We start from the raw sequence: 12,825 nt of genomic DNA on the forward strand, positions 1-12,825 counted from the left end.
ACTATTTTTTCACTGGGGCAGCATGGTATCATTTTTTAATTGTTTTTAATTTTATGGATTTCTTTCTGTTTTAGAGAAGCAACGATTTGCCTGATCTATAGATATTTCTTTTCTACTACTTAACCAATGTTATGTACAACCCATCACAATGCTATAAAGAAGCCGCCATATATCAGCAGAGGCATTCGTACCAAGCGGATTCATTTGTGTTCCTTCTTTTCGATCTCCTCCAGAGCCTTCAGAAGTTCCTGATCATGCTTGTCTCGCACGTTTCGAATGCACTTTTGAATCTCTTCGCGGTGCGCCGGGTTTTCTGGCGGGTACAGCTGCCTCCGAGTATCGGTTACCCATTTCTCAAAATACTCCGGCTGGTTGAACCAATGGAACATTGCGACCGGGAACGTCATGTAGAGGGCCATTTTCCCGATTTCCAATGCCCATCCGCCCATGTTGATGCTGCAAAGCAAACTAATTTGGAATCGCAGGTCAGAAGATAAGTGATATTTGATATAAAAACTTACATAAATTTTAGTTTCACAACAAGAATCACCCAACTTCACCAGGATCCCCAGGATGTTTGTTTATAACATTCTGACAGACTTTCTGACAGACAGGCCAAAAAGATTGCTGTCAAACGCACGCGGCACGTGTTAATTCCAATTGTTCTAGGAATCCGGAGGCGTCGGCAAAAACAGTAAAATGGGGGGAAATTCGCGAAAATTCAAAAAGGCCGAGAAATCCAAAGTAAAGCTAAAGGGTGCCAAACTCCCGAAAGGCGCAAACGTGACCAAAACCAACTTTAAAGTGCGCAAAATAGTGATACCGGATCAGTTGAAGCAGCGTAATCTATCGAACGCTGCTGTCTTGTCGAACAGAAATTTGAGTTTAAAAGACTGTCTCGCGAAGCTGCAGCAAAATAATGCATCCTCCAAATGCGATGGAATGCGTGGAATCCGGGAGATTATCACCAAGATGCCCTCGGAACTGCAGCAGCAGCTCAGTTCAGTTATTAAGGACGTTGCAAGCCTTGCTATAGACGTCGAACGGGATGTGCGGAAGGATTGTTACAAAACGCTGGGCTGCGTGTTCGCCGCAAGTGGACAAACGAGATTGCTGCCATTCTTCGATATTCTGCTATCATTTCTTCGCTGCGCAATGACGCACATTCAATCGTATATCCAGGAAGATTCACTGTTGCTGCTCGACGTGCTGCTGCAATACCTGCCCGAGCTGATCCTGGACAATCGAGACAAAATATTGCCTCAATTTTTGGACATGATCTCCAAGCTGAAGAATGATTCAAAACCGGGTCGTACACTGACCATCAATCTGGACAAACATTCTACCAGTACCCAGTGGAGAATGAAAGTGTTGATGCGTTTGACCGGTATGCTGAAGGTTCTTATCGATAGCAAACTGCGCAAGCAATCCGTACAAAACACCCCAGAAGAAGCTAAGGGTAACAAAGTGGACGAAGAAAACCCGTAAGAGATCGTATTGACTTCGGGCGGATCGAATTAAGGTTAACCGTTATCTTTTCCTTCTAGCTTTGCCTCAAAGGTCCCTGAGTACACACCGTACAAACACAAGCCGTTGAATTATGTTTTTGTTGAGAAGGCGCCAATGTTTGTACCCATCAACAAAAGCCATCTTTTCGCCACATGCCCAATGGATATTCTGTTCCGCAAAGCAACCGATCCAGACAAGAGTCTCTCGGTTGAGGATCGCGTTGACGATGGAAGAAAGTTAAAGATGTACATTGAAATGCTGATGCCGATCCTGTTCGAATCGTGGTTAGAAGTGCGTCCGTCGGGCTCCGGAAAAGACTACATTGAGGAGCACGCATTGTCACGAGAGGCAGCCTCCACGCTGGATCTACTGCTCAACATTTTCATGCAGCTTTGGGAGCTCACGGGACAGTACTGCGCAGAGACGAACAATGATGATATGAAGCGATGGTTCCGCAAGGCTTATAGCGCCAAATTTTGCAACCACATCCTAGTCGGATTTCCCTACTATCAGACTAGTGTAGGAAAAACTCAATCTAGAGGATCGAATGCAAACTTATCCTCGGAACGCTCCGTGGACGACAATTGTTACAGACACAATTTCAACATTTGCTTCTTCTACTGCTGCATGCACGAGCAATTTCGGGGCGAAAAGAAACAAGTTGATAACTACACCAAGGTGGTTGAGTACGTGAAGTCTTGCGTGCTGAACTGGAAGTTTCGAGGTGCAGAGGTAACCAACTTACTGCTGCAAGTACTGCGCTACATGCTGCTGGAAACCGACTGCCTATCGGTTAACCAGGAGACACGGACACTTTTGAAAACCCTGCTGGAAGCGTATATAACCGTCAAGCTTCCCCAGGAGATTCGAAACCGCATCCTGATTCTGTTTTGTGACATTATCGTACGGAATGACACACTCTGGCGGAAATACGGTCAAGATTTGTTCACGCTTTGGCTAAAAATGTTGCCCAACTTACTGTGCAAACCATCGATAGACCGTGAGGTTCTGAACGCATTGTTGTGCTTGGCTCAGCGAAATAATAGCCTGTTTTTGGATGTTCTCGAGACCAACGCAGGGGAAATAGTTGCCAATTTGAACACCATTCAGGTGACGAATGAACTCTACACCGGTGAAGGTTTCGTATTGATATGCGATTTGCTATTTTATATCAGAAGCCGTGATTTGATCGTGCAATTGCTCTTGCATAATGTCAGCAAGTTGAATGCAACGCCCCTTGTGAAACGACTCAGGAGTACATTGCAGTTAAGAATGAGTTTATTGTAATTATGTTTCTACAATATATATAGCAATAAAATATGATCCCCATGCGATCGTCAATGAACGACCTAATTTGTTTTTCTTTTAAATACTTGTTCTGTTCAGGATACAACCGTTAGAGCAAGGCATATCAATAAAATGTGGCGTATTGCACTCAACAGTTCGCTATTATTTTTTTATTTTCAACAAATGATTTTAATTCAAACTCACATTCATCTCGCCAACAACATGTCTCATCTCATCTCACATGCATCTCACTTTTCCAGTTCAAAAGTGAGATTGACTGTTCGAATTGTCAGTTCTTCCCAACGATTGTGTACCTTCAATGGAAAATCACATCAAATAAAAATAGATTATCATATCAAAAATAGATAGATGGAAATCAAATTAAAATAGATTTGGATCTAGTAAAAACCGAATCAAATCGAGTCCCAAACTAATCAAATCTGGTTCGAATCTTTGGAATCCGTGTAGGGATTGAATCTTCGAGTCTTCCGAATCCCGATTCTGCCAACACTAGATTGTTTACTTCCAATCTAGCAGCTTGTTTTAGAAGAAGCACTTCTGTTTGTTTTGCTTCAAAAGCGGTTTATAAAGCGTAAGTGTTTTCTGCTTCTAGATGAGAATAAACTGACCAACTGAGTAAGGAAGCGATGAATCTAGAATTGCTTGGTATGTATATTATTACTAGCTTGCAGCAAAATGTTCGAAAGTCAATAAAAATCTATCGATTAACTCCACAGAATCATTCGGTCAAAACTACCCAGAAGAATTCGATGGCTCTCTCGATTGCATTTCGTTGGCGGTAACGTGTGCATTCAATAAGTACGGCACGCTGCTTGCGGTAGGCTGCAACGATGGGCGCGTCGTCATATGGGACTTTCTGACGCGCGGCATAGCCAAGATCATTTCCGCTCACGTCCACCCGGTGTGCAGTTTGTGTTGGTCCCGGAACGGCCACAAGCTACTATCTGCTTCCACCGACAACAACGTCTGCATCTGGGACGTGCTTAGTGGAGACTGCGAGCAAAAGTACCGGTTTCCATCACCGATCCTCAAGGTGCAGTTCCATCCGCGGAATGATGATAAATTTCTCGTCTGTCCAATGCGCTACGCGGCGATCTTGGTCGACGTTGGAGGTAAACACGAGTGTCTACCGCTGGACAATGATGTAAGTATTGCAAGCTTCAAATAAACATCTTGCAGCACTAACTGTTTCGCTTGCACGTCCGAAGGGTGACCTGAACATCGTCGCAGCGTTCGATCGTCGAGGGGAACACATATACACGGGTAACGCAAAGGGAAAGATACTCGTACTGAACGCAAACACGCTGGAAATCGTGGCAAGTTTTAAGATAGTGCTGGGCAGTTCTAGCGTGACCGCTGTAAAAAGCATTGAGTTCGCACGCCGTGGAGAGTAAGTTGGTTTGATTTCAATGACAATCGATTTATGGCTTAATTGCAAACACATTTGCGCATTTTTAAGGGCATTCCTAGTGAATACTTCGGATCGAGTAATTCGAGTGTACGATTCCAAGGAGGTGGTTACGTGCGGGAAGGACGGTGAACCGGAACCCATTCAAAAATTGCAGGATCTTGTTAACAAGTAAGTCTATAGTCGTCTGTGATCACTTCAAATACCCATTCACGCTAATCCTTTCTTGTCACCAGAACGACGTGGAAAAAATGTTGCTTCTCGGGCGACGGCGAGTATATATGCGCCGGAAGTGCCCGCCAGCATGCGCTGTACATCTGGGAGAAGTCGATCGGTAACCTGGTGAAAATTCTGCACGGCACTAAGGGTGAGCTACTGCTCGATGTCGTCTGGCATCCGGTGAGGCCCATCATCACTAGCATCAGCTCGGGGCTGGTGTCGATCTGGGCCCAGAATCAGGTAGAAAATTGGTCCGCCTTTGCGCCCGATTTCAAGGAACTGGACGAAAACGTCGAGTACGAGGAACGCGAGTCCGAGTTCGACATCACCGACGAGGACAAGTCGGTCGATCTGGCAGCGGAATCGAAGCAAGACGAGGAGGTCGAGGTGGACGTGGTATCGGCGGAACCGATCGCCGCGTTCTGCAGCTCGGACGAAGAGTACGAGGACGAGACGGCGCTACAGTTTCTTCCGATGGCCCCGGAGGTGGAGGATCCGGAGGACGGATGGGGTTCGCAGGAAAATGCCGACACCCTCGGCGGCGGTGGTTTCGGGAACACCGGGCCCGGTGCCTCTTCTGGTGGAGCGACGGGACTCGGCTCTGGTGCATCCCTTGGCAATCAGGACTCGATGAAGGAGAATGAACCGCTGATGAAGAAGCGCAAAACGAGCCAGTTTGAAATTTCACTCGATAACGCCCCGATCGATGACGTGCACCCGCTGCTGTTGAATAAAACAAACAAGGACAAACAATCGACCACGAACAAGAAAACGGGGGGTCGGCCGCGAAAGTAAACCTCTTGTGCGACACTCGGACTAGAAATAAAACAATCCACAGTAATTTGTAACTTTTAATTATTATGAACTTTTCTCATTTGCCGTGTCTTAAAAAAATATCATTTTGATTTCTTAAACCCAGTATCGATTATTCAAACTAAGAAGATAACTTAGTAAAATCATCAAACACATAATTTACAGCTTAATCTGAAATTCGACTCCTTCTGGCATAATTCTTAAAGACCCCCTCGTTATTTGGTGGTTTGATAATAATTTTCATTGATATGACTATGAGATGGTTTTTATGTGTTCTTTTCCTTTATTTATTTTTATTTTCATTTTTCGTATGAACGTATAAGAGAATTTTAGTAATACAACATCATCATCACACAACAATGAGGAATACTATGGCGGCGGGTGTTTTCTTGAATATTTGTTTTTTTTGTATCATTTTTTCCGCCACAGGTGTATGCTTTGGGAAGGGTTTTACATGTCAACACGTGTGTGTGTGTGTGTGGGTCAGTGTATACCGCTAATATTGCTTCTAGCAGTGTTTCCAAAATTCCCAAATTTTATTGAAACACTCTGGTTTCTAGTGGTGAGTGTGTGTGTGTGTGTTTTTTAAGTGTTTGGGTAATCATACATTTTAAGTGTTTTTGCAACCTATGAAAAGCATCTTCCGTACCAATGGCAAACCCCGCTAAGCTTTGTCCGATCAGTGCGTGCTCATTTCGCTTCGTGCAAAGTCACGCAGATTACCGTTGAGGCACGTCAGCATGAATCTCCTACGCTGGTCCCGTTCACCTTCCGTGTACGCGTAAATGCCATTACTAAATTCCGGCTTTGCTGGGAGCTGACTGCGGATAAAGATACGTCCGAACAGGGTGGCTACGGGGGGTGAGACAAAAAGCACCGTTTTAAGGATAAAATAATCTTGGATAACAACCTACCCCTTACCTATCACTTCAATTCGAACGGAAGCGTTCGCCACGCGTAAATCCTGCAGGAAGAGACAGATGTATAAGAAAACCAACCGGTTGACGGATTTCAGCTTCGTCCGTAACAGCTCCTTGCAGCGGTCAAAGTTGTCCGAGTTGATGATGCACTCTCGTTCGCTGATTGTCACCACCGGTTCCGGGAGGGCCTCGAGTAGCATCAGTAACACTTCAGCTGCCGTGTGGGGCGTTCCCGCTGAAAGCAACGAAACGTGGGGTAGTCCAAAATCAAAACCAATCATATCGATCGTGGTGTGTCCTTGGCTGTAGATGCCACTTACGAAAATCGTGTGTCGACCAGGTATCGAGCCAGTCACGTATTTCAAGCAGATTCTGCTCGTGCGCCTGTACCTGCCTTCGGTGCTGGGTGAACAGCTGCGGCGTCTGCATGCCCATGTTGCGCAGATAGTCCACCAGGCGCCAGATTTCGCGCGGTATCCGCAGATTAGTGCCCCCAACGTCGTCACCGACGAGATCAATCAGCTTCTCCTCCTTGGCCAGGGCCACCAGTTCGTGGATCGCGTACGCCGATACCGGCCGGTTTAGCTTCATCAGTGTATCGAGCGAAACGCCGAAGCAACTCGGCTTGTACTCGCCAAAAATGGTGATGAATATGTCGCGCCCATTCTCAACGTGCAGCACCAGGATGTCGAGCGGTACGTTTGAGCCGGCCCGCGCATCCCGCAGCTTCTGCAGCATCCGTGAGGCGGCCCGCGGATGAACTAATATATCGATACGGATGCTAAGGCTATTGCCGGTCAGCAGCTCGCCCGCCGTGTGGCTGATGTGGATGAACTCTTCGCACACGTGACTGTTGCTATCGTCCTTACAGGCGAACCGGAAGCGCACCGGGAGGTGACAATTGTTCGCCACCAGCAGCTCCCGGGAGTACTTCTCGTTGAAGCGGATAAGGCCAAAGTCGAGGTCGGTCTGCTCGACCGTAATTTGCGGTTGATTATCATTCTCGTACTTGTCGACAGTTTTAAGCACTTCTTCGCTCACTTTTTTCAGTTTCGCTTGGTCCTTAGTTTGAACCTTAGGGCGCAACAAAAGGAAAAACAAAATTGTTATATCTGTTTCATCCCCGATGGTGGCGCGGTTCTCACCTCGACAGTAAAGTCGGCATACACTGGCTTGTGGTCGCTGCGGCGCAGTTGCATTACGCTCTCGTACCGCAGCAGCTCGATGCGCTGACCCTTCCAAAGGATACGGTCGCACCAGGCAGGGGTGCGGCTCTTTTCGCTACTGTCCCAGTCGTCCGTGCCGGGGTTGTATTTGTAGGTCGGGGGAAAGAGAATCTTTCCCTCCTTATAGTCGCGAAAGATACGGTGCCGGCGTTTCTCCACGTACAACTGATCGTGCTGGTAAAGCTGATTGTAATCGCGATCCTTACGGTTAACGTACTCCTGCGTCACATCCTGTCCATCTAGCCGGTAGTTTAAATCGCCGATCCAGAATATGTGGCTATGGTGTGATGAAAAGAAAAATCGAAGGAAAATCATTAGTCGAAGCGAAACATTTCGTCTGGAACGGTTCAATTTAACAGATTGTTTGGTACACATGAAGCATGTAATCTCCTAGATTGAAAATTTATGTTTTCTACTTTTTGACTATCAATTAAATTGATTAGAAATAAAAGTTGTGCTGCGATGTTGGTTAACCCTTAAAGGCACATGTTGATATTGTAGGAGCTATCAATGAAAGCATTGTTTACTTTGATTGATTACTTTGAGTGGTATAGACTTTGTTTCTAACCTAAAAACAACTCGTAAAATTATGTTTTAAAAACGAGATAGCTTATGCAACCCAAAAATGATCGACATACTTTAATTTTATATTGTGTTTGAACATCTTTTGCTTGAAGGATTGAAACATTTAAGACAAGCAACGAAACATGGCAACCGTGAAGTTAACATTTCAAATCAATTAGTGCCAGTTTTTTTATACAGCCATTAACTGATAAGAAGTAACAACAAAAGAAAACAAGGTTCTATCGATAAGCTTTCGTGCCATTCTGGCTCTACTTACTGATGCTCATCGATCGAGCGCATTCGGAATCCGCTGTCGAACGACATCCGCCGGATGATTTCGTCATGATCCTCGTTTCTTCGTTCCACCTCCTGCGTGTGGGCCGCGAGATGGGTGTTGACGAAGCAGAACAGGGATTCATTCAGTTGAAAACTCACACCAACGCCACCTTTATTGCCCTGTTGGTATAGGATAAGATATGGGCGGTGGATAATCATCCATCGATCAATTGCTAAATCATCGTTCTGCTGTGTTGTTTTCTATTGGCTCCATACGTACCCATTTAAGCGTTCCAGTCCCTACGGCGGAGGTGTAGCAATCGCTTATCTTCGAATAAATAGAACTTTTTACAGCCACGGTAAGCATCATGCCCACCAAACGGATGGAAGCGAGCTCGGTATAAATAGCTCCTTTGTGGAGTCCACTCATAACCTTATCACTACCCAGTTCGGGAATGAAAAAGAGAGCAGAAAATACCAAATTTAGCGTATCGCACCTGATTTCTACGTGTTAACTTCTTTCGCGCCAAACTTACACCCATGTTCGATCGATTTTTGTTTCGTTCATGAGAATCTTCTCCGGTGTCCACTCGATCTCCTGAAACCCGACCGCGTAAATATCGGGCGGTGTGTCGGTTGTTGCCAACCACTCCGGCAGCTCAATGTCTTCCGAGGTGTTCCCGTTCACGTTCCAGGTAGCCGTGTACACCCGGTACGGTTCGTGGACGATATACTCATGCCGGCGACGTTCGAGTTCCTCGCGGAATTTTGCATCTCGCGTTTTAGGCGCTTGGCTCCCGTCTGCCACGCTGCGGTCAATGGCCAGCTGGCCCGTCCGTTCTTCGCCCAGCCTGTAGTACTGGAGCCACCGGAAGGCGGCCGAAGAGCGGGCCGGTTCGGGCGCGGAGTGGTACGAAGCGATAAGCCCTTTCAGGCAGGCCAAAAAATGATCTTTCGAACTGCTTATTTCGTCGGTGGCATGATAGTAGAACGTGGTCGGTTGATTTTCGGAGAAAATGGTAAACTGATGACTTGACACTGAACCGAACCCGGATTCTGCGGAAAAGGGATATGGTGAGTGTAACATACTTATGTGCGATGCTTAATGTTTAGCTTAAAAAGAAAATAGAAACAAACCTGGATTGACGTAGAATGATTCATTTATGGGAAAAACCGCTCCAATGGTAAGGTCGGAAATGCTTTCCGGTGGACTGCGGGAAACGGAAAAGGAAAACAGGGCCGCCGACTCGCTAGAGCTGACCGTCACCAGCAAGCGGTTTTTGAAATCATTTCCGACGATTTGGTACGCTTCCAGTATCTAGAAATGGATTTTTTCAACATGGCTCAGGCTAAGGAAAATAAATACATCCAACAAGAAATGACGCCAGAAGGCAAATATAGCGTTTCTTCGGGAATATTATCCAGCAACCAACTGCGTAAGTCACGCAATGTAAACAGAATCGGCAAACGAACATTGTTCGAGATCGGGATACATCGTAGTATGGATATTTTTGTGGCTATCTCGATCGCAAGTTGGGTAGGGTGGTGGCCACCCGATATGTTTGCAAGAGCAACTTTAGCAAGCGATCTCCTAGGCAACGTGCCTATGCTAAACTGTCCTTGTATGGGTCTATTTATTGCACGGCATGTTTTACCACTTATCTCAAGTATCGTTCTACACGCGCGCACTCGATTTGCTGGCAAAATAAAAAAAAAAAATCGGTGCACTATCGATTGCACGCCAAACTCGTTTCGCTTTCGTTTCATTTTGCGCCACCACCAGCCTACTGTTTGTTGGCTTCCCTCCCATTTGTGTCCGTCGTCATTTGTAAACAAACAATTATTCCAACAGAAAACGGCCCCAAACCATACGTAATAACTTTCCTCATACTTGTTGCAAATTGTTTCCAGCAGGGTTAAATGGTCAACTGTTTCGTAAATGTTTTTCTTAACCTTTTCCAGGTTCCACGGGGTAGTTTTGTCGAAGCCAGACGTTACCCATGACGTTGTAAGTATTGATTTCTCTATGGGGCAAAACTTAGCTCAGACGTAATACTAGAGATACATTAAATGTTTGCTTTTATAAATAAAAGGATACTGCAAGCACGGATTCGCCTTCACGGAATTTTTGTGTCACCGTTCGGATAATGATGGAATCATGATTGGAACTGGTCATTTTCACATTCGGTCGGTGGAGCTCGCTAAAGCTAAACAAACGTTCACTTTCTTGCGCAACTTGCCGGGCGAACTAGTACTTGGAAATCTCCGTCACGCGTAGCAGGACAGCTAGCGTGTGGGTGTAGCTATTTTAACAAAAATATGCAAACAAACTCATATTCAGGAATACAACAAATTATTTTCGAGCGATGAAAGAATCGTTCTTCGCTCGTTCGTGTTTTTGCGTGAACTGACATCTGATCGAGGGTAAAATGTCATCTTGACATTTGAGTTCGAAAATGGGATGTCAGATTTAAACAAGGTTGATCAAACAAAGCAGAAATTCAGCAGAAAATTATGAAAAATAATAAATCTTTCTTATCAAAAGCGAATTAAAGAAAACATTTTACGGATTTACTTACTGAACTCTGAGAGAATCGACTGTAAAAACTTAATGTCCCCAAAAACTCAACTAAATAATGACGTCATCGTTGCTGTGGGTTGCTGTCTAGCGCCAGCTGCGCATCGAAAACGTTTTCGTTCGTACGTCTGCCAAAACAATCGACCGAAAATCGGCTGTCACCTAAAGTACAGTTCCAAGTTCGCAACCGGTGAGTCAACATTATATTTCGTGGATCTTCTATAAAGGTAAAACAAATCTCCTCTCGCAACATCATTCCTTCCTACCCTGTCACCTATCTCCCGGCTCAGTTGGGTGCAAAGTTTCATCAGCCAGCAGTACGTGTCTCAATCGTGCTATTAAAGATCGCATCTACGCTGCGAAAAGTGAACACTTGCAGTAGACCGCGCACAGTGCTTAGACCCCCTGCGACTGAAACGCCACCATTGTTGAAAGCTGGCTTGTGAAGTAGAAAGAAGTTTATAATTGTGATATTTTTAGACCGTACCGTTCTTTCAAGATGACTCTCGTGTGGGGCATAATTGCATCGTTTCTGTACTTGGAAATATTTATCGTGCTGCTGCTGGTGCTACCACTCAGAAGTCCGCAGCAATGGCATCGATTTTTCAAATCCCGTTTCCTGGCGATGCTGAGCCGTCAGGCCCAGACCTATTTCTATCTGCTGCTGGCCGTGCTTGTCCTCTTTTTGCTCGAAGCCATTCGAGAAATGCGTAAATATTCATCCAACGGTAAGTGACTCGGTAATTTGATACGGTCCCGAAACCGATCCTGCATGAGACACATTTTATCGATTGCTTTGATTCCAGATCATACGCATACGGAAACGCACCTGAACGTAGAAATGCAGCACAGCATGCGTCTGTTCCGTGCGCAGCGTAACTTCTACATCTCCGGTTTCGCTATTTTCCTGTCGCTTGTGATTCGCCGTTTGGTTTCCCTCATCAGCGGGCAGGCGATGCTGCTCGCCCAGGCGGAAGCCTCGATGAAGCAGGCTCAAAGTGCAACCACCGCTGCCCGGACGCTGATGAGTCAGCAGAAAGGGGATGAGAAGCCAACGGAATCGAAGGCAAAATCTGCCGGCGATGCTGTTAATGTAAGATTTGAAAAACCGAAACAAAAATCTCTACCCAGTTGAAATATAATTATTTTAACTCTTACAGGCCGAAGAACTAAAGAAGAAAATCACAGAACTAGAGTCGGAGCTAGCCAAAGAGCGCAAGGACAAGGAAGCAATGAAATCGCAATCGGAAAGCCTGAACCGCGAGTACGACCGTCTAACGGAGGAGTACAGCAAGTTGCAGAAGAAAATTACCATTTCCAGTCCCGATAAGAGCGATTAAGTGTTCAGTAGTGGTAACAACCATCTTCGTGGGTGAGGGTTTTCATATTTCTCTTCACAATTATTTTCTTATAGTTGAAAAGAGCTTTTTTCATTCATTAATATATTCAAGCACACTCATGTTCAGTTTGCCATGTGAGTAACTTTGCTTGTCATCGGTCGAATTTGATCAACGACAATTCTACACAACATCTTATCAACAATCACTTCATTTTCGTCTTGTTAAGAACGTCATCATTTCTTCCTAAAATGGTTTTAAATTTAAAACTACAAATCCGGGTTCGGTTTACAAAATGGACTAGGCACAGGAAAAGCAAATTGTAAGGACTTGAAAGGGAAACTGAACGAAAGCACTGATTTTGAACACCGCTCGTGATTGACAAGAATTTGTTACTAAAAAGAAAATTGTTCTGATCTATTTCCCTAAAATATACCACATATAAATGTTGAGATATGTAATAAAAGGTGTAACCCGAACATCCTTGCCTTGAAACAATTTCATAAATCGTGTAACGTACCTATGGGTTGTATTTAGAGGAATCATACCGTACATTCATCCATTCCACGTTATCTGTCGATGTTTATCTTAACCAACATTGCAGATAGTAGCGGGCTGCTGATAAGATATTTTCTGTGTCTTTTGCAGATTAACAAGCATGAAAGAA

General features: G+C 45.1%; 5 protein-coding genes across 9 annotated transcripts; 3 read left to right on the top strand and 2 right to left on the bottom strand.

Moving 5' to 3' along the window:
• Nucleotides 1-94: 94 nt before the first annotated feature.
• LOC131288316 (protein PET100 homolog, mitochondrial) lies at nt 95-567 on the bottom strand. The gene is made up of 2 exons (XM_058317438.1): nt 522-567; nt 95-456 (listed from the first exon to the last, which is right to left on the bottom strand). The coding sequence occupies exon 2, from the start codon at nt 447-449 to the stop codon at nt 201-203; it is 249 nt and encodes an 82-aa protein (XP_058173421.1). The 5' UTR covers nt 450-456; nt 522-567; the 3' UTR covers nt 95-200.
• Nucleotides 568-655: 88 nt separating this feature from the next.
• Nucleotides 656-2,848, top strand: LOC131286620 (testis-expressed protein 10). The gene is made up of 2 exons (XM_058315599.1): nt 656-1,484; nt 1,548-2,848. Exons 1-2 carry the CDS (start codon nt 700-702, stop codon nt 2,794-2,796), a joined length of 2,034 nt encoding a protein of 677 aa, XP_058171582.1. The 5' UTR covers nt 656-699; the 3' UTR covers nt 2,797-2,848.
• A 595-nt stretch (nt 2,849-3,443) lies between these two features.
• Nucleotides 3,444-5,293, top strand: LOC131287201 (retinoblastoma-binding protein 5 homolog). The gene is made up of 5 exons (XM_058316231.1): nt 3,444-3,462; nt 3,534-3,961; nt 4,026-4,207; nt 4,277-4,396; nt 4,462-5,293. Exons 1-5 carry the CDS (start codon nt 3,444-3,446, stop codon nt 5,237-5,239), a joined length of 1,527 nt encoding a protein of 508 aa, XP_058172214.1. The 3' UTR covers nt 5,240-5,293.
• Nucleotides 5,294-5,671: 378 nt separating this feature from the next.
• On the bottom strand, nt 5,672-10,419 carry LOC131286288 (inositol polyphosphate 5-phosphatase OCRL). Its single transcript, XM_058315222.1, has 9 exons — nt 10,342-10,419; nt 9,381-9,561; nt 8,780-9,299; nt 8,524-8,683; nt 8,245-8,423; nt 7,323-7,680; nt 6,498-7,251; nt 6,179-6,412; nt 5,672-6,109 (listed from the first exon to the last, which is right to left on the bottom strand). The coding sequence occupies exons 1-9, from the start codon at nt 10,417-10,419 to the stop codon at nt 5,937-5,939; spliced, it is 2,637 nt and encodes an 878-aa protein (XP_058171205.1). The 3' UTR covers nt 5,672-5,936.
• Nucleotides 10,420-11,005: 586 nt separating this feature from the next.
• Nucleotides 11,006-12,767, top strand: LOC131286465 (B-cell receptor-associated protein 31). Of its 5 annotated transcripts, XM_058315420.1 has the most exons (4): nt 11,006-11,048; nt 11,302-11,549; nt 11,628-11,914; nt 11,982-12,767. In XM_058315420.1, exons 2-4 carry the CDS (start codon nt 11,321-11,323, stop codon nt 12,159-12,161), a joined length of 696 nt encoding a protein of 231 aa, XP_058171403.1. In that variant the 5' UTR covers nt 11,006-11,048; nt 11,302-11,320; the 3' UTR covers nt 12,162-12,767. The 5 variants fall into 5 exon arrangements, with proteins under 5 accessions (XP_058171403.1, XP_058171407.1, XP_058171404.1 ...); XM_058315424.1 differs by lacking the exon at nt 11,006-11,048 and having other exon boundaries at nt 11,092-11,549; nt 11,628-11,887; nt 12,000-12,767; XM_058315421.1 differs by lacking the exon at nt 11,006-11,048 and having other exon boundaries at nt 11,093-11,549; nt 11,628-11,912; nt 11,974-12,767.
• The last annotated feature ends 58 nt before the right edge of the window (nt 12,768-12,825 follow it).

Source organism: Anopheles ziemanni, chromosome 3 (genome assembly GCF_943734765.1).
Source record: "Anopheles ziemanni chromosome 3, idAnoZiCoDA_A2_x.2, whole genome shotgun sequence".
Lineage (NCBI taxonomy): Eukaryota > Metazoa > Arthropoda > Insecta > Diptera > Culicidae > Anopheles > Anopheles ziemanni.